General features: G+C 36.0%; 1 protein-coding gene across 5 annotated transcripts in view; it reads right to left on the bottom strand.

Annotated features, from left to right (window-relative positions):
- Positions 1-228: 228 nt before the first annotated feature.
- The window catches only part of LOC131432221 (lachesin), a 306,432-nt gene continuing 286,136 nt past the window's right edge, over positions 229-20,524 (bottom strand). For all 5 annotated transcript variants that reach the window (XM_058598359.1, XM_058598358.1, XM_058598360.1 and 2 more), the window contains 2 exons: positions 19,769-19,828; positions 229-8,467 (listed from right to left, as the gene is read on the bottom strand). In XM_058598359.1, coding sequence (XP_058454342.1) covers positions 8,340-8,467; positions 19,769-19,828 — 188 coding nt within the window. In that variant the 3' untranslated portion in view covers positions 229-8,339. The remainder of the gene's footprint in view (positions 8,468-19,768; positions 19,829-20,524) is intronic.

The following is a 20,524-nucleotide window of genomic DNA, read 5'->3' as shown; positions in this document are numbered from 1 at the left end:
TAATTAATTACATGCCTTCGGAATTAAATGCTGTCATAAATTATTAGGTACCTTTCTGTATGTACACTTCTTTTGCCCTACTGTAAACTGATTTGTTCATTGTACGTGTTATTTTTCATTTGATTATTTATTTGTATTTACAGAAGCTTTGCACTGATTGCTCGGAATGGTCAACTCGTTTCTAAATGAAGCCTGACTGAAATGATGCCGGAGCTCTGACTGTTTTAAAATATATATCGTTTGTTGAATATATTTTTCATGAATAATTTTGAATTAATATCATGCACGTTGTTTCGTGCTTTATCCTGCTTTATCTTCTGGAATCCGAAGTACTAGAGTAGCTTTATTGGTAGAGCATAGCTCCAATGTAAGGAGAAGGTTGCAAGCTCGAGTCCAGCCCACATTTTTATATTACTTTATTATTACTTTTTCGATAAGTTTCTCGTTGGCAGTGATAAAAAAAATACCGTTATAAGCAAAACATTATAACAATAACAGATCGGCTGAAAAGTTCGTATCGTTTCTATGAGAGGGCGCCACTAGAATTAAATCCATACCATTTTCGATTAGTATCAACCTTCAAAAGATACGTGTATAAATTTGACAGCTGTCTGATTATTAGTTTGTGAGATATTGCATTTTGAGTGAAGCTACTTTTGTTATTGTGAAAGAAATGGAAAAAAAGGAATTTCGTGTGTTGATGAAACACTACTTTTTGATGAAAAAAAGTGCCGCCGATACCAAAAAATGGCTTGATGAGTGTTATCCAGACTCTGCACCGGGCGAAGCAACAATTTGTAAGTGGTTTGCAAAATTTCGTACTGGTCATATGAGCACCGAGGACGATGAACGCAGTGGACGTCCAAAAGAGGCTGTTACAGATGAAAACGTGAAAAAAAATCCACAAAATGATTTTCAATGACCGTAAAGTGAAGTTGATCGAGATAGCTGACACCCTAAAGATATCAAAGGAACGTGTTGGACATATTATTCACGAATATTTGGATATGAGAAAGCTTTGTGCAAAATGGGTGCCGCGTGAGCTCACAATCGATCAAAAACAACAACGAATTGATGATTCTGAGCAGTGTTTGGAGCTGTTATATCGAAATAAAACCGATTTTTTCGTCGATATATAACAATGGACGAAACATGGCTCCATCACTTCACTCCGGAGTCCAATCGACAGTCAGCTGAGTGGACTGCACGCGATGAACCGAACCCAAAGCGTGGAAAGACTCAACAATCGGCCGGTAAGGTCGCGTCTGTATTTTGGGATTCGCATGGTATAATTTTCATCGGCTACCTTGAAAAGGGAAAAACCATCAACAGTGACTATTATATACCGTTATTAGAACGTTTGAAGGACGAAATTTCAAAAAAACGGCCTCATTTGAAGAAGAAAAAGGTTTTGTTTCATCAAGACAATGCACCGTGTCACAAGTCGACGAAAACCATGCTGAAATTGAACGAAGTGGGCTTCGAATTGCTCCCTCATCCACCGTATTCTCCAGATTTGGCCCCAAGTGACTTTTTCCTGTTCTCAGACCTCAAGAGAATGCTCGCTGGTAAAAAATTTAGATGAAATGAAGAGGTAATCGCTGAAACTGAGGCCTATTTTGAGGCAAAGGACAAATCGTACTACAAAAATGGTATCGAGAAGTTGAAAGATCGCCATAATCGCTGTATCGCCTCTGATGGCAATTATGTTGAATAATAAAAACGAATTTTGGCAAAAAAATGTGTGTTTCTATTAAACGATACGAACTTTTCAGCCGAACTGTTATGTAAAGATAAAATAATTAGATGTATGATGACAATTTCAAACCGAATGAATAAATGAATGATTTCAAAAAAGCCCTTATAAATAAATCGTTGATTTGAAATAACTCAATCAAAGGTCACAAGTATTAAATGACCATTAAGGCAGACATTGTAAGAATATATGGTATTTCATGGAAAATATAAAATCGACAAAAACCTTGAGTTTCAGCATGGAAAAAATTCCATGAGATCAATAATACTTGAAAACTGAATATAATAATACTTGCCTTTCTACATAAAATTGTTCATAGAGTCCATCCCCATTTATTTTGTAGAATTTGATCATTGATTACAACATACTTCGCTTCTTCGTTCTAGCTGCGGTTTTGTAATTTGAGAATCTGCTCTCAAATTACAAAACCGCAGCTAGAACTCGATCCTAATGACGCTAAGATTTCTTTCTAGTAGGGGCTCGAACATACCACAACTGCAAGCTGAATTCCAAATTATTTATTTAAAGAGAACTGTTTGGTCAAATATTGTTTCAGATGAATTTCGCACCAACTCGAATGGATGTTGGTAGCATCCTCCCCGATTTCAATCGAACTTTCTGGACATATAGACTGTATCAGTCACTTGACATACTTTGTTTTTCTAGAATTTGTCTGCACTGTCTTTTGAAAAGTGTATAAATTACAACATGTGAATATTTTAGGGAAAAAAGTTCTTCTAACGAAAAGAAAAGAAGGACCAGGAAAAATTTTCAATGTCTTTTTATTTTCAAAATTACAGCTTCCAAATATCATATTGAATAAAAACTTGCAATGTGAATAGAATCAAACGACAAAGAATATGTTTTTTTTCGCAGTTATAACATCATAATGAGAACAAATTTAAATCTGATAATGATAGCAACATCAGATTGAAATCCTAATATGATATCGACTCCTTAAATTTTCAATTAATATCACATTATGTTATCATTTTGCTGTTTAAAGGTAAAAGTTTTGTGAAACTCAAAAAATGAAAATATTAAAATCAACAACTTAGTGAATCCATTGAAATTGAGCAAATTTCTAATGGCAACTCAAAAATACAAAGTTAAGTTTCAGTGGAAGAATTATTCATTCAATCCTTTGTTGCCTTTTACAAAAATGCTTTGACATCCTGCCGAGATCCTGCAGTTGACCGCAACCATAACCGCGAAGAAACGATTTTTTCAACATTGTTCAACTTTTACGCAAATAATGCTCCTTCTTTTTAACCACGAGAATATTATGGTGTCAAACCACACGTCTGGGAGGCATTAGATAAATTGGCGATCATCAGTACCACGTTTGTCTGAAGCCGGTCAATCTGAATTTGGCATTCCCATCTCGCTGATCGTCTGCCGTAGAATTTGATATGAAAAATATATTTGACGTCATCGATTTTCTTCCTACGTTAAGTGTCCGATCCTGTAACAATTTTTGCGTTCAGTTAAAAAAATGTTTCGATTTTTGTAATCATACGACGTGGCGAAGTTCATTCCAAAGTTTTTAGACCATTATTTTCAGTGCATACAGAAATCGGGGACCTGGATGGCGAAAATAATCTACTCGCCAAACCCGTTCCCATAACTTTATATCTAAAAATATTCATTGTTTACGAAGTTGGAACATCGAACATTGAATGTCTCAGATTTAAGAACCTAGAGCTAATTCTTAATAAAACTTTAGTGGCTTAGAGGAGCCACCAAGAAAATATATGTTTAATTTGTATATTTCTAAGTAGACCACAAACTGTGCCAAAGACACTCTTCAAAACAATTCTCATTCCTAATTATAAATGCTTATAACTTCATATACTCACTAACGCTAGATGAGAAGTATTTTATCAATCATCTAATAGATCTTGAAACTTCAATACTCTTTTCCAAAGAAACCGTCTAACTAACTCTTCATTATTTTGAGTCACAGGACTAATTCTGCATCAAATTATCGTAAATTATAAGTCTACACAAAAACTAAAAAAAATACTGAAGAGATACTGGTGCTATCTGTGGTCAAAAGCGAGATAATCGTTCATTGTCCCAATTAGTCCAAAAAAAAAAACAAATGATCGGTTATACCTTATTGCCGGATTCCTAATTTACGTTCCCCGTGTTGTAGAAGACTTCACGTTCGGTCTTCAGAGCCTCTAAATTCGTATTTCAAAGTGATTACATGTGCGAGTTGTGTGAGATCAAGTAGATAACTCAATTTAATGTTATAATCAAGGATGGCTTTTATCGTATCAAAGAACGTTCACTGGCAACTCTTCAACGATTGAATCAGTGCCGTCAAAGAGAGTTGGAAATCATCACAACAACAAAAACCCATCATGGCTCATTTAACATAGAATCGACACCAGTGCGAGAGCGAATTTCTCTCGATGACATTTCTGAGAATCAAAGGTTAGCACGCTGCTGTGGGGATTTTCTTTGAAGCAACAAACGGTCGCTTATTCTCGTTTCGCGATCCGATTCTATACAGGCAGTTGATAATTGCGATAGAATCATTTTACTATTGCCGCTTATTCTAACTATGTGCATATAATCTTCGTATAAGTTGTGTCTATGAAAGGGTTTTGAAATATTGCAACCTAGTATGAGAATCATCAAGTTGAAGCATCGACTCGATTTTCTGTGATAATTGTCAACTTGCGATTCTCTCTTGGGAAATTCCACACAGCAACGATCATTATCAGACTGTAATTTTTTTAAGGGTCGTGAAATACTCAGAGTATGAAGTGGAGCGAAGGAATGTAGAAAAATTCTCTCGCGGTTCATGCATTGAGAGACTCGAGTTCTTGTAGCATCTTCTACCGGATTGAAAATGTTGTATACAATATAGAATAGCAGCAATATTGCAGCTTCTGTCAAATTTTCGGCAATCACCAACACTGGTTATAATGTTTGAATGCTATAGCTTTGGATATGGAAAGACAAAGAGAACATTTTTATACTGTGCTCAAATAGCCACACTGCTATTCACGGTGGATGCAGGATGGAAGCGACGCAATGAGTGTGCATTGACAGAAACTACCTGTATACAACTTTGTGGAACAACACTGCTTGTAATATAACAGAACATTTTCCATCTCCTTATAGCTAGCACTTACAGTTCATAGCAATCGCAAAAAGTTCGCAATCCAAATTACCCAAGTTCGAAACTCGATGCTCTCCGCGGTAGTGTGTGTGTGTGGAGTTGCATAAAATCTTTTTCTTGCTTGCAAGTAATATCGCCAAAATGTATACTATCCCGGACCTGTTTTGGCTGTTCTATTTTTAGATTATGCTCGTGACGTGTCATTTCGACAAAATCTACATCATATTTAGTTTTCAATGTGGTTTCACTGAGAGCAAAACTAGTTTTCAGTTTGATGTCACACAGAATTTTAAAATTTTTAAAACGACCAAAACGATACCAAATTAAGTAATCGATATACGAACAGCATAACATCAAATTGAGTTTTCTTTTTGATCTCACACTCTACTCGGGATTCAAACATTATAACATTAAATTGAGTTATCTAATTGATCTCACACAATTCGCACATGTAATCACTTATACGAATTTAGAGGCTCTGAAGACCGAACGTCTTACAGTGAAGTCTTCTACAACACAGGGAACGTGAATTAGGAATCCGGCAATAAGGTATAACAGATCATTTGTTTTTTCGAATAATTGGGACAATGAACGATTATCTCACTTCTGACCACAGATAGAACTAGAATCTCTTCAGTAAATTATTAGTTCTTGTGTAGACTTTCAATGAATTTTTCCATACTTTTGGACATGAATTTATGGGTATTTTCAAAACGGTTTTGGCGAGTACATTATTTTCGCCATCCAGGTCCCCGATTTCTGGATGCACTGGAAATAATGGTCTAAAAACTTTGGAATGAACTTCGCGACGTCGTATGACTACAAATATCGAATATCGATCAGCGAGATGGGAATGCCAAAGCCACTATTCAGATTGACCTGCTTCAGATAAACGTGGTACCGATGATCGCCAATTTATCTAATACCTCCCAGACGTGTGGTTTGACACCAATATTCTTGTGGTTAAAAATAAGGAGCATTGTTGAAAAATCGTTTCTTCGTGGTTATGGTTGCGGTCAACTGCAGGATCTCGGCAGGATGTCAAAGCATTTTTGTAAAAGGCAACATATGATTGAAGGAGTAATTCTTCAATTGAAACATAACTTTGTATTTTTTTGTTGCCATTTGAAATTCGCTCAATTTCAATGGATTCACTTTTGTCTTTAAACAGCAAAATGATAACATAATGTGATATTAATTGAAAATTTGATGTGTCGATATCATATAAGGATTTCAATCTGATGTTGCTATCATAATCAGATTTCAATTTGTTCTCATTTTGATGTTAGACTTTACTCGGGTAGACCGACCGGACTCCAGTTCAGTTTTCATAGTGGTTGCATAGCCTTTCTGCATGGGAGAGGCAAAAGCATTAAATAATATTATTCTACAAGGAGCGATTGATATTTATTGTTGATGGGACAGCCACATACGGTTGTTCAATCTGTTGACGTAGGACTACATAACTTTTGTCAAAATAAATGCTACAATTTGTATTGATTATTACGGCAGTAGTTTTCTCGTCATCCATTTAAACTTGTTTGTATCTAGATGAAATACTTTCCGAAAATAATCATTTGAGAATGCTGGATGCTCTGAAAAAACCGTTCAGTTTGTAAAGAAATGTACTGATCACGATCATCTAGAACTCCAAGATCGAGGGCATCCTGTGCTTTTCTCGAATGCGAAGAACCAGCAGAATTAAGATGAAAATATCGCTGGTGCGAGGCGAGCGGCGCACAAAACAAATCCAAAAATGGTCCGGTTGCTGATGTGCACAGTAACCTTCTACGGCAATAACAATCCATACACAGTGCAAGTCAGTTCGACACAGATTATTGTTTTGTGGAAGCGTATTCTTAAATGTTATCAGACACATTGAAGAGCGGAATTCATATGAACTGCAAACTTGTGTATTCGATATTGTCATCTCTGTTGGAGCAAACCATGCTAATGGTTTGGAAAACAGGGAAAATTATACATTGTTCGTCATTGATTAAAGTTTCCACCAGCGATTTAATATGAATAGTTTGAGCGATTCCAATCGATTCGTATAAATATTTTGAAGCAGTAGACGTAATTATATCCTAAATATGATGTTCAAAAGCAGATTTCTTTTCCGAATTTTGAGTTCATACTTCTCTAAAGGAAACTAAGACATAGTTCTACGTCAGAAAATAAATTAACTGATCTCCGAACTTTAATACTTAAGTTCTAATTATGATGCTTGCAAAATGCTTCACAACGGCTAATTCCACTAATTCAAATACCATCCGAGCAACCTTCAAAGCTCATTACATAACTTAATGATTTCCCGAAAGAGCTGCTTCTTCCTAGCGATATGGCATTGTTCTCAATTATGATCATTTTTGGATCGCTTATCCACCTAAGAAGCATCCTCCTCGGAAGAAGTTTTTCTCCGTTCTGGTTGGGTTTACACAGGATCAAATAGATTCCGAAACTTTCGTTCCGACTTGCTCCATACTCCTACGTTTTTAATTTGCATGCCTGCACATTTCAATGAACTCATCGCCGCATGCCATAACCAACTTTATTGCATTTTGATGGATGCTTTGTAATCATAGTTGATTCAGAGTTTCATCATTCAACACCGTTTTCTATGACGGAAAAAATCATAGCCATAGCCAAAAACCATCAGAGTGAGAGAGAGAGAGAGAAAATGAGCTAACGGTAAGATAGAGAATAATAAAAGCAACGGTGCCTTTTGCTCACTTTTCACTTCAACCTATCGAGTTCGTTCCGCTTAGCAATTTTATAATCCTTTATAATCCCCTTGTTTGAATTTCCTTCTTTGCTCGGCGCCACACTCAATTTTCAGTCTACCGTTTCCAGCTGATTATGCTTGATGATTTTTTACTTAACTTTTCCCCTTAAGAGTGATTCCACTTCGTTGATGTGTATGAAAATTTTCCTTGATATGAGCGTTCAAGCATTACGTAGCATTTGATCTGTGTATGTATGGTATCTATTTCTAAAATATACATTCGATCCGGCAGATTACGACCGTTTTAATCACTACAAGCAGCTTTTTGGCATTCACATTTTACGCACAGAAAAGGAGAATAGATTGTTTGTGTGTGTATGTTCGTTATCGTTAGGCTATTATGAATCGGTTATTATCCTATTTCAATATTCCATCGTTATTGTTTTGAAAGTTACATTCCGGTCTCCGGTTGAACATGGAACCTAAATATAACACAAGCACCACCAAACACTCCCCCATCGCACCCAGCTACAATTCCACAATCGACGCAATGTTTCGGGATCCGGGCCATTTTGCTCACACTTGGGTCCTCCGCCGAACAACCGAACAAATCGGTTCCGGGAGGTTCCGTCGGATCAGTTTAATGCTTATGCAAACACGATGATTTCGCTACTGACGACGATGTCGAGGATGAGCGCTTATCCCAGCGTAAGTGTTTGCTGTCATCTGATAGTTGAAGCGAGAACCAGGAGCACCGACAGGACTGCCAGAGCGATACACTGTGGGCTGCTGCCGGTCACTAATGAATTGGCACTCGAGTTGCCCCGTCCTCGGGCTGCCTCGGCCAGACCTGGGGAGAAGGAGAAGAAGAAGAAGGAGAAGAAAACCAGACGTGAGATCAGATGGAATGCGTGCGACAGGTTTCAACACTATCAATTATTGACACTGTTTGGACTTTCGTTTCACCCTACGATGGGCAAAAAAGCCCCCATTCAGGAACGACGCAAATGTCAAACAAGCCTGCGAATCTCCGGCAGTACAGTACTGCTCGAAATACTAGCAGCGAGAGTATATATTCTAGATCAGTGCCGTGCTCAATAATTTGGTGTGTGAGTAAAAGGGGGAAATTCGAAAATAACTGCTTATAAATGGAATGTTCGAAATAATAGCAGCGTGAAAGTAACAAAACCCGAAATTATCTAATAGTGAAAAAATATTACATTATCAATTAGAAACAAAAAGTGTTTGTTAAAACTTTATTTTAGATAACAACTGTGCCTCGCAGAAGCATAGAGTTCATTATCTCCACATAGGGTAACAGAGATATTTTGGCCACTTCATATATTTTGGCCCACCTAACAAACTATATGGATTCAATCGATCTTAGGTGACCCATGTTGCATCAGTTTGAAGCTAATCACATTAAATTACCTATTGCGGAAGGATTTTTCAAAGATATTAAAACATTTGGTAGATATTTTTACAAAGTGGGCCAAAATAAAATCGATCCTAAAGCGGGCCAAAATACCTTTGTTGCTGAATCTCGGCAAAAAAATGCCCAGATTCTCAAAATGTAAAAGAGAATCCTGGGAAATTTGTTTATTGACAATTATTGCCGAGCTTGTCGGTTGGAATTTCGCTCTGCTCGGTAAAAGTAATCAGGATTGAATCATGAATTACCGAGTCATTAGTAATCGAGTGTAGAAAGGGTTTTGCTTTATTAATTATCACCAAAGCTAGGCTTGGTGAAAGAAGGTATTTTATTCCTGCTCAGTTTAATTCAGGAAACAAAAAAAAAAAAAGCAAACTCCGAAACAAAATATAACGGCCAAAAACAATTTGTTTATAGTGCTCCTGAACGCCTTCATCCCATAAAAATCTGATATTTATAAGTATATATAATAAAATATAGTTTTTCTATTCACTTATCATTTCACGAATCTATCGTGATCCTTTATTCAAATTATATATTGTTCAAATTTGACTGGTGACATTGGATGACACGTGCCGAATTTCTACAAAAGCTAACACACTGTTCGAAATATGGGATTTGCTGATTTCAGTATATTTGTTGTTATACGCTGACATGCACAGGGGTACGGATGCGAATCATCCGAGTTTCTGATATGTCAGAAAGTAAAGGTAAAGCTCATTTACCATTTACTATCCAAACCGGTTCGCTGATGCCTTAGTTCAACTCCTCTGGTCAAAGGTAAAATTTTGGATGCAGAAAGCCTTCTGTTTACTTATAGCGTTTTTCATTGAAAAACACTGGTGGCGTAGATTGCTCTGGTTTTGTACTTTCGAGTAGAAATGACAATGAAACACCACCAGAACATTGTATTTCTGCTCGAAATTGCAAAACCAGAGCAATCTACGCCACCAGTGTTTCTCAAAGAAAAACAGCATTAATTGCACTTCCTTGAGTACTTGGTTGGCTCTACTGTTTTCATATTCTTTCACCTCTCGCGATCTCTAGTTAGTTTGATATCGTTAAAAAACAAAAAATAAAAAATAGCTGACTGACCAGAAGTCATGAATAAAAAAGTAAAACCTAACAATAAAATGAAAACCACGAAGATGTTACCGAAGAGACGAGACCCGAACCCGTAGCTAGCTTCCAACCAGGGAAATGATTTTAACAACTTAACTACTCTGCATATGGAAACACATGAAGAGACAGCTTAATAGACTTGCATTTCCAATTTTGAGGTGGTCCTCCAAAAGTGTACTATGACAATCCCAGAAAACTGACATCATGATCTTTCCGACCTAAAGACTGTCCCAGAAAGTAAATAATTCACAAGTGATAGATATTCAAATTTTATTCGATATACTGATAATATTAGACTACAACAACATAATATTATTCTTAACATTTGCTACTTAGCCATTGTAGACTAGCTGGCGAACCTTCTTGCGAACGTTCCTCATTGAATTCCGTATAGATTTCTTGGCGACAAGTTTTGACACTTTTTTCCATTTTTTTTCGAACTGTTGGATGGTTTCGGCTGCCGAGACATGTTTCCTAAGATGTGCCTTCGTTAATACCCAAAATTCCTCAATTGGTCGAAGTTGTGGGCAATTTGGTGGATTCATGTCATTTGGGACGAAAGTGACATTTTTGGAAGTATACCATTCTACCGTTGATTTCGAGTAGTGGCAAGAAGCAAGATCTGGCATGAAGACAACATGATCCTCGTGGCTTCGAATCATGGGTAGAAGTCGTTTTTGTAAACATTTTTTGATGTATATTTCGCTGTTCATTGAAGCAGTGGTGATGAAGGGTTTCGAAATCTTACCGCAGCTACAAATTGCTTCCCAGACCATAGCTTTCTTACCAAATTTTTCGACTTCAATCGATGTCTCAGACTGGTTTAACACTTGCCCTTCTCGCACCGTATAATATTGTGGTCCCGGCAAAGATTTGTAATCGAGTTTCACTTAGGTTTCGTCGTCCATGATTATGCAGTTCAAATTTCCAGCAAGAATCGTGTTGTACAGCTTTCGAACCCTCGGCCTGATCGATGCTTCTTGTTTTGGACTACGTTTCGGTTGTTTCTGCTTCTTGTAGGTTCGAAGATTCAAACGTCCTTTAGCACGAGGAACATTTGACTTCGAAGTGTTCACTTTTTTGGCCACATCCCGAACTGAAACCTCCTTCTTTTGCTCGAACGTCTTCAGTATACGTTTATCCAACTGAGGGTTGGCAGGACCTTTTTTTCGACCCGTTTTCGGTTTATTCTCAAAGGTTCACCGAACTTCCTGATTGCATTTCGCACGGCTTTTTCAGTTAATCCTTCCATTTTTGCTATCTATCTCTGTGACAGTCCACGTTCTGTGCACCATTTGTACACAATTTTTCGATGTTGTTCTGCTGAAAGTCCACGCATTTCGAAACAAACTAATGAAAACGAATAAACAACTGCACAAGTGGTTAGAGAAGAGTGCAAATCACAGGGCGTAGCCATAAAAATTGACAGATTCTGAACCATTGCGAAATGGCAGCGGTTTTTGGTTGCGTCCATACTTTCTGGGGCAGTCTTTTTTGAAAGCCGCTTGAAAGAATTATTACGGACCTCAGTCCATTGTCGGATAATCATTCTGCTCTGGCATGTAATAATGGAATCAGCCAAACATGTATTCGAAGAGTGCTTGCGTTCAAAATTTTAGTCCTAAATAAGCATGTGTGGGATCTAGCGTTAAGATATCTTTCTCATCTGCAGAATCTTGCCCAACTATGGCATGCTAGCGCACCTTCTCTTTCTGGTCATCCAGTACAATTTTATGTATTATTATTATCACTGTCGTTTATTTTACCCTGGTTTTAATCTCCATATTTTGTAGTTTTGACACTGTCAGTGGCAGAAGAGTTTTGACCATCACGAAACTCTTAAAACCACTATTCAAAATTTTTTTATTATTACTGTTTCTGATTTAAGGTGGGGCCAAGGCTCGAATTTTGGGGCGAATGAAGTGTTTACGCATGGAGTTTTTCCGAATTATTTCAATACGAAGAAAACAGCTGCCAAAAGTCGTCGTGTATTGGTGGAAGTGTATGGTGGCCATGATCTAGCTGTGCGAACGTATCAGAAGTGATTTGCACGACTTGAAAGTAGCAATTTTGATTGGGAAGGCGTAGGACGAACCCGAGCGCATCTACTCCAATTACTCGGAATTGCTTCGCAAGCCATATGCAAATATTTAAAAGCAATAAGAATGGTTCTAAAGGTAAGCAATTGGGTGCCGTATGAATTGAAGCCAAGGGACGTCGAACGCCGTTTTATCACGTGTGTGCAACTGCTTTAACGGCATAACCGAAAAGGGGTTTTGCATCGAACAACAATACACCAACGTTTTTGCAAAGACCACAATACACCGATAGATACGACAAAGTAATTTTGCCACATGACAATGCTCGCGCACGTGTTGCACAGCCGGTAAAAACATACTTAGAAACGCTCAAATGGGAAGTCCTACTCCACTCACCATATAACCCAGATATTGTTCTTTGCTATTATTATTTGTCTCGGTCGATGCAGTGTAATATAACAAATTATCCCATCCTAGCATGATCCATTCTACATACAGTTTACATTCAATCCCAAACCAAATACGACATTTCCACGTATTTGGATATCCCGGTCATACACCTTACAGAAATGCGCGTTCGCATTTACCTCGACCTAAGTCCACCGCGCAGGCAGCTAGCAATATAATTCGTGATTACTTGCCCTGCATAAAGCGGAGGTCGATAACCAAATCTATGACATCACAGCTGGGCCACAGCTGTGAGCGTTTTTACCAGTCCTTCTCTATTAGCATGACATTCTCTCCCTCTCTATGGTTTTTTCCGATTTCTCCCGCTCCAGGTACGTCCGGTAGGAAACGATAAGTTACGGTAAGAATAATTGTACGGCTAGAGATAAGTAGAAATGAAAATACACATTCATTATTGAAAAACCAGTCAACCACTCTGGTTCTTAATCCGAAAGCACTACAGCAGCATGATCTGGCTGAAACCGACTTCCGGAACAGAATTCAATTCCTGAATTTAGTTTCAGAATTTAATTCTCGAATTCAGTTTTAGAGTTCATTTTCGATTGAGATTAGATTCGAGTTCGGAATTTAAGTTCTGAACTCAGTTCTAGATCTTCTGGCTTCCGAAAATGAGTTCACTTTCATAGTTCCAGAACTAAATTCATGAACTGAATTCTTGATCTGGATTGCAAACCAGAATTTAGCTACTAAATTCTGAGTCTGTTCCATATTTCGAATTCAGTTTCTGTTCCTGAGTCCTGGTCCAGAATTTTGGTTCTGGTGTAGATAAATAAATGTTCGTGAAAAGCACTCAACATATGTAAACATCAAATACATTCCGCAAAGTGTCTCTTTTAAAAACCATTCAAATATGCCAAAAACTATGCGAAGTGTTTCTCGCATTGTTTGTTGCATTATTCGACTATAATTTGTTCCGTATTATTTTGTTGTATGGTAAAATGTGTTGGAAAAAACTTTGCTAACATTGCGTGGGAAAAAAGAATTGGGTGTTTGAAATTATGTTCACCTTGAGTCCATTTTGATATAAAAATAAGATGAATTTGTAAATACTGAAAGCTTTCCAATTTCATATTATGCCATATTCGAACAAATATGATTCCAAGAAAGAGCTGTGCTAACATCGCAACGTAGCAAAATTTTATATAAAATTGCTTAGAAATAATGAAAAAGTGCTTAGAAACAATTGTACACAACAGCTTCAAACATGCCGAACTCCTGGAAGATAGGGAGGAAATATCGATATCTCCGTTCAAAGTGGACAGATTCCAAAAATTTTTATTTTGGCTTATTAAATTATGGTATTATTATTATTATTATTATTATTATTATTATTATTATTATTATTATTATTATTTTTATTATTATTATTATTATTATTATTATTATTATTATTATTATTATTATTATTATTATTATTATTATTATTATTATTATTATTATTATTATTATTATTATTAAATTATAGTATTACCATACGGTGTCGAAACTTTGAATTATATTTTGTTCCCAAGGTCGATTGTGACAGATATTGTCAAAGAACAATTAGCGCACCGGGTGATGATCGTTTATTTGCGATTAGTTTGATCAAAATCGGCTTAGCCATTATTGAATTCAACGCCTCTTCGTTAAGTACAATCATGCAGACGTACACAGTTATTTTCCCAGCTCGTGGCTTGTTTAGATTATTTGACATTTAATGTTTGTTGTCTGATGAACAGAGAAGATTGGATATGGGATACCGTCGTGAGGCGGCTAGGATGTGTACCATGTTTGATGTACGCTTTACCATACCTAGCCGTGTGTTAGAGCTGTGTCTATCACAAGGCTTAGGGTCGCCACCTGGTTTGCACGGAATGCATAAGAACGCAGGTTCGTGTTCTTTCTCTGAGCTTATCTTTTTTCCAAAAAAAAAATCATCTTTTCTGTGAGTTTTTGATTCATTTAGCTTCTCCAATATATGTTTCCACTCAGTCATGGCAAAAACTGAACTTAGTTATGACGACATTACGTAAAACCAACTAAAAATTGTTAAAAACTAATTCTTCTGTGAGCATATCTGCTGTTGGACGTTCGTAGTGTGAGTTTCACTTCAAACGAGAGCGATTGCGTCATCCAGCTGCTGGTCGTTTGCATTGGAGAAAAAGAAAACGAAAAGTGAACAACGATGGGGAGCATCATACAAAATCAGTCATTCTAATAGCTCTAAATGTTATCTAAATAACTATTAAGATTACTTCTCTGCAAATCGGAGGTAAAACTATCAGTATAGTGCAAATCTAGAATAATTTGATTAGTTTTGTGCGAAATTTGCAGCAAACGAGCGCAAATATAGATAGCATTTGGCTACTTCGCGATCGAGAAAAATGTTTGAAAAGTGTTTATTATCATAGAGGATTCCACAATTTGGTTTTTCTGAAAGCTGGAAATGAGTCCCGTACAGCATTTTGATAGGCTCTTTTACTCAAATATTGAGATGTATGAAATATTGTGTAAGTACTACTTGTGTTACGATTATATTTATGTAACGGTTTCTTCTAGGTCAAGGCCCAAACTTACAGATGACGTGGAATTACGCCCTACTTCCTGGAATACAAACGTAACAATCCGTAACCAAAAGTCATTTCCAATACTCCAACGCCATTAGCGGTCCTACAGTAACGTAAAGAATTTATTTAAAAAACTGTCCTAAACTGCCACCTGCATTCCTAGAATACCAACGCAATCTTCCGAAACCGAATGGTCCTTTTTAGGACTAAAAAGTCTCAATCGGTCAAACGGTATCAAATCAATATAATAATATTAATATTAATATTAATATTAATATTAATATTAATAATAATATTAATATTAATATTAATATTAATATTAATATTAATATTAATATTAATATTAATATTAATATTAATATTAATTTTAATATTATTATTAATATTAATATTAATATTAATATTAATATTAATATTAATATTAATATTAATATTAATATTAATATTAATATTAATATTAATATTAATATTAATATTAATATTAATATTAATATTAATATTAATATTAATATTAATATTAATATTAATATTATTATTGATATTAATATTAATGTTAATATTAATATTAATATTATTTGCTTGAATTGTTCGCTCCGAATTTTCATTGTGCTTGTGATTTTTTTTTGTCGTAAATACGATTTCCTTTACTATGGGGCGCCTTTTCAAAACTTACCCTGTACAAGAATGGGTAGAACTTAAACGTGGATCTCTTTTGTTGTACTTAACCAAGGAACATTATGTTTTCTCCATGCTATCGGAAATATGATCAGCAATTTATGATGAATTTCTCAGTAGCATGAAATAACCAATAATAACTCAAAATTTACAGTTTTTCAAGATGTTTAGTTTCAACGAGTACTAAAGAGAAAAGCTCATGACTTTTGTTTGTCTTTGATGCAATAAGCGACATTGCATTTTCGGGCTACCAACTAAGTAGGTATAAAATGTAAAAACTGTCGCGTTTCATTTATTTTAGCCTGCGTAATTGATTTTTAATATCAATAAATTAATTACCACCTTTTCGATATATTCTTCCATTGGAATTTTTGTAATTCGTACCGTGTGTACTTTTGCATGCGAACAATTTTTTACTCTCTTTTGTTGGATTTGGGAATAAAATTAATTTCTGGTTGGGGTACGGTTAAAACTTTTTTTATTTTCGATCGGGTGCGAGTCGGGTTCGGTTTTGAAATAATGCATACCTGAACATCTCTAGTTCGAAAACGACAGACTCGGGTTTGAAAAAAAACTTTTTCGGGTGAATGAAGATTTTTATTTTTTATTGAGTACGGATTGGGTTCGGGTTTGGCAAGAAAATATTTTCGGGTTCGATCCTGGTACTAATAGTAATTAGTATCCTGGAGATTTGCAGAATCAAATTCAATGTATTGAAAATCAGCCGGAATATTCCGACAGGCGTTTGTTCCATTAGGTTCTCTGAAGTACCTTAGTTTCTCATGACTGGAGCCCATTTAATTCATTTCACTTGGGTAATCAACTGAATAAACATTCGAATTTTTAATTTATTCAGGGTTGTTACGAAAAATTTCAAAATCAAAACGCGCGAAATCCGCGCGAAGTCGAACACTAAAACACGCGAAATCCGCGCGAAGTTGAAAACTAAAATTCGAGTGAAGCGTTAGACAACTATTTTTATGCAGGTGATACTTTCCGCAGTACTTGAAAATTCACTTAAATATAGTTTAAAAATCTGCATAAGTTTGTCATATGAACACAATAAATAAGTCCGCATACAGCACGTTACTTCGAGAAACCCAATGAAAACGATTTCATTTTTATTCTTCATCTTTTTCGATGCCCTTAGTTAAGGAGCAAGACTTTTTGCAAGCGTATGAGTAATGTCAACAATATGTGCGTAAAAACAAATTCCGGCGCTTATTTTACTGATTTTAATCAATAAATCTTCCATATGGTTGAAAAATAAACCAATCAGTTCATTCTGCTTAAAATTGCAATTCAAGTAAAGTGTCTTAGTCTAGGACTCTTCGGTTTTCCTTAAAACTGCTCGAGAAAAATTGTCTCAGTTAACGCTTACTTCCACTGACACATTTGATTAGCAACAAACACATTCCTATATGGATTTCCTCTTGCAGAATTTTTTTCCGTAGCTTTTATAAGTAAACCCGTAAAATAGGAACCTTTAATTTAACACGCGAAAGACAATGGAAATGGCATGTTGTCGTAAAACTATTTATTTTTACTACTTTTGTAACAGAAAATATTTAGTTTTGCTTATTTTGTGTAGCGCAATCTAATACAAATGATTTGAAGCAGTGTTGTCAACTTTTTTTATTAAGGGATTAAAATCTATATTCATAAAATGTAAGCAATTTTCCATCAAACGTTGGTGAAAAATTGTTTAAAACTGATATATCATACAAAATGTCAGGCTTAACATGCATTCGAGAATAAATTATTGTTAAAAAAGATTGTTTGAAACTCAATCCTGCAAGTCACTTTAATAAACTCGTTGCACTGCATATATTAATCTATAACATACGTACTGAATAAATTGTACGTAATACACAAGCTAACTTGGTTTATTCTTGATCCTTAATTAATACTCTCTGATGTACGGAAAATGTTACAGTAAAAATAAAAATGCTTACACATTTCATCGAAGATATTTGTTTTTTGTTTCGACATCTTTTTGCTCGGCAAACATTTCCTTCTTGGTAAGAAGAATTTTTAGGTAGACCACATCAGGATGATCTGATTCACTCTTTTTAGTATCAGTTGCAATTATAATAGCGCCTTCTTTTGTTGTCAGATTTCACTCTGAATGTCTGAGGAGGAAATCATCTTTTCTTCTTTTATTTGAATCAGGGAAAAGCCCACTGGAATTAGTTTCTGTCAAATTTGTTCTCCAGCAGGCATAAAAACTCCTCATCTTTTGCATCAATAGATCAAAATCATCCAAATGATACATTTGCTTAAATCTAGTGCTTCTATAGTAACTACATCTAATGAGACAGTAACATAAGAAACGATTTCTTGATAACATTACGTGATAAATGAAAGTCGAAAGAATTGAAACATTTGTTAAATATGCGGAACATGCTAGCAATGAGCTCGTTATATCCATAATTAGTTCTAACATAGGGAATCCGAAGAAAAAAATAGGAAAACTACGACGTCGAATGTCAAATTGTAACAATTGAAAGTTCTATGTGCTCTTTAAAATTTAACTTGCTTTCCAGAACACCCAGGTCCTTAACAGACGATGCGCTTTCGAGAACAGTTTGTGGCATATTATAGTCGAACTTGAATACAGACTTTTTGCTACAAAAAGAGACGACGGAGCATTTAGTGGCATTTAAACAATTTTGAAATATGAAATACGAAAGTCATCAGCGAACGATAGTTTCATACACTTGATCGAAAAATTTAAATCGTTGAGATACAATAAAATTATGAACGGTCCAAGGTGACTTCCTTGAGAAACTCCAGATGTAACAGCACTTGGTGAGGTTGAACAGGCTCCTTTTTTCACTATCATTTCATTACCAGTTAGATATGATCGAAGCCAATTAAAAAATGATCCATTTAATCCCAGTCTACCTAACTTGGAGATCGTTATGTGATGATTTATTTCGTCGAACGCAGCAGGGGAAGTTGAAAGCTTTGGCATGGATCCAAGCTGAGTCTCTGACATGTAGTCAGAGCAACTATGTGTTATAAAATCCAGAACTATAATTTCAAACAGCTTCGATACAGCGCACAAAGCAACAATTCCAAAGTAGTTGGATACTATACCCTTGTTCACATATGATTTCTTCCATTTTTCAGGAAAAATTCCAGAACGGAAAGAACAATTGAAAATGTTGGATAGTGGAACCAACTAACTATTAGAACACTTTCTTATCACCACGAATAGAATCCCAGAACTTCTTCGTTTCTTTTATTGTCAGACTTCGCTTCGTAAGCATGTCGTGTAAATTTTGCTTTAAGAATTCGATTTTTATCATACACAAAATTTGTTACCATATTATTGAAGAATCGCATCGCAAATCGCAATCTTTGCATTATTGAATGTATTATCACTGAGACGATATCTTCCATCTGACATCAATATCCTTGGGTGCAAAATGTTGAAATAGCAACTTGTATCACTCGAGATCGAAAAGCATAAAATCGAAATTTTGTCCACTGAAGAAAACATTGGCTAGAACCTCCTTCTAGTAAATTTTAGTTTTATCAAGGGAAAATTCGGCCATCTCGACCAATTGCTGAAACGTTCGCCCATCTTTAATTTTTTAGGGTTTCATAAAACTCACAAGTTTCAAAAATTTGCAAAGAATTTTATGGAATGATGTTTTCTGAAATTCGCGCTAAATCCGCGCCATAGCATCAAAATCTTAGCAGAAACCGCGCCAAATCCGCGAAAATCGCGAAATCCGCGAAAACCGCGAAATCCGCGCGACCGTAACAACCCTGTTTATTCTATTCTACTAATGTATATAAAAAAATAGGAAATTTCATTTCAATGAATCTACTAGCGATTACTTGCGAACGTCACCTACCTCCAATTATATTTAATTGATCGTCGCTTGTTTGCACTCCACCCGGATGAATTTTTATTTCTGGAATGAAAGAGAGCACACAAAACAATGAATAAATCGTCAAACAAATCATTTCTAAGAAGAACAAAAGGGGCAAAATCAGAACTTTCCTACTCGTCGCAATCGAAATCAACTCGCCCTGTTGGGTTTGGAGACCGGGTTAGGAAGATACCCATACTTATAGCGTTCATAATAGAGTGGAAACAACAGCACCGGAACACGGATGACAATAACAATCAAACAAGATGATGACGGCGATGATGACGACGATGTCGAATTCTCTTTGCATCGGTTGCTGGTCGATGATGCAAAAAGCGAAGGGAAACGAACAGGAAAATTATAAATGAATTGATTGAATGAATGAAAGTGATTGTTTGCTTCAGGCAGAATCTAATTAGTCCTACTCGTTTGTGTTCTTTCGTCCAGCGATTCCGTGTTCCGGATTCTGGACGTTCAAACCGTACTAGCGATGGTGTCGCCTAGCTAGGCTGCAACTATTCTGCGCTCGTTTTATTGCATCATCAGTCTCTACCGGTTCGGTATCGGGCCCATAGAGAGCTCAGCAACTGACTGGCAGCAGCGGATTGGTAACGAAAAGTACACAGAACACACAAACACATTATTCGGAAGCTGATTTTTAGTCTGACAGCTAAAATTTTAAACTTGTTCTCGTTTCGAGAGCGTTTGTTTTTCTATTGGATAAGTTGATATCAGGAT

The sequence above is a fragment of the Malaya genurostris genome, chromosome 2 (genome assembly GCF_030247185.1).
Source record: "Malaya genurostris strain Urasoe2022 chromosome 2, Malgen_1.1, whole genome shotgun sequence".
Taxonomy (NCBI): Eukaryota; Metazoa; Arthropoda; class Insecta; order Diptera; family Culicidae; genus Malaya; species Malaya genurostris.
Note: the sequence above shows the minus strand (reverse complement) of the source record. Positions and strands in the feature narration are given on the sequence as shown.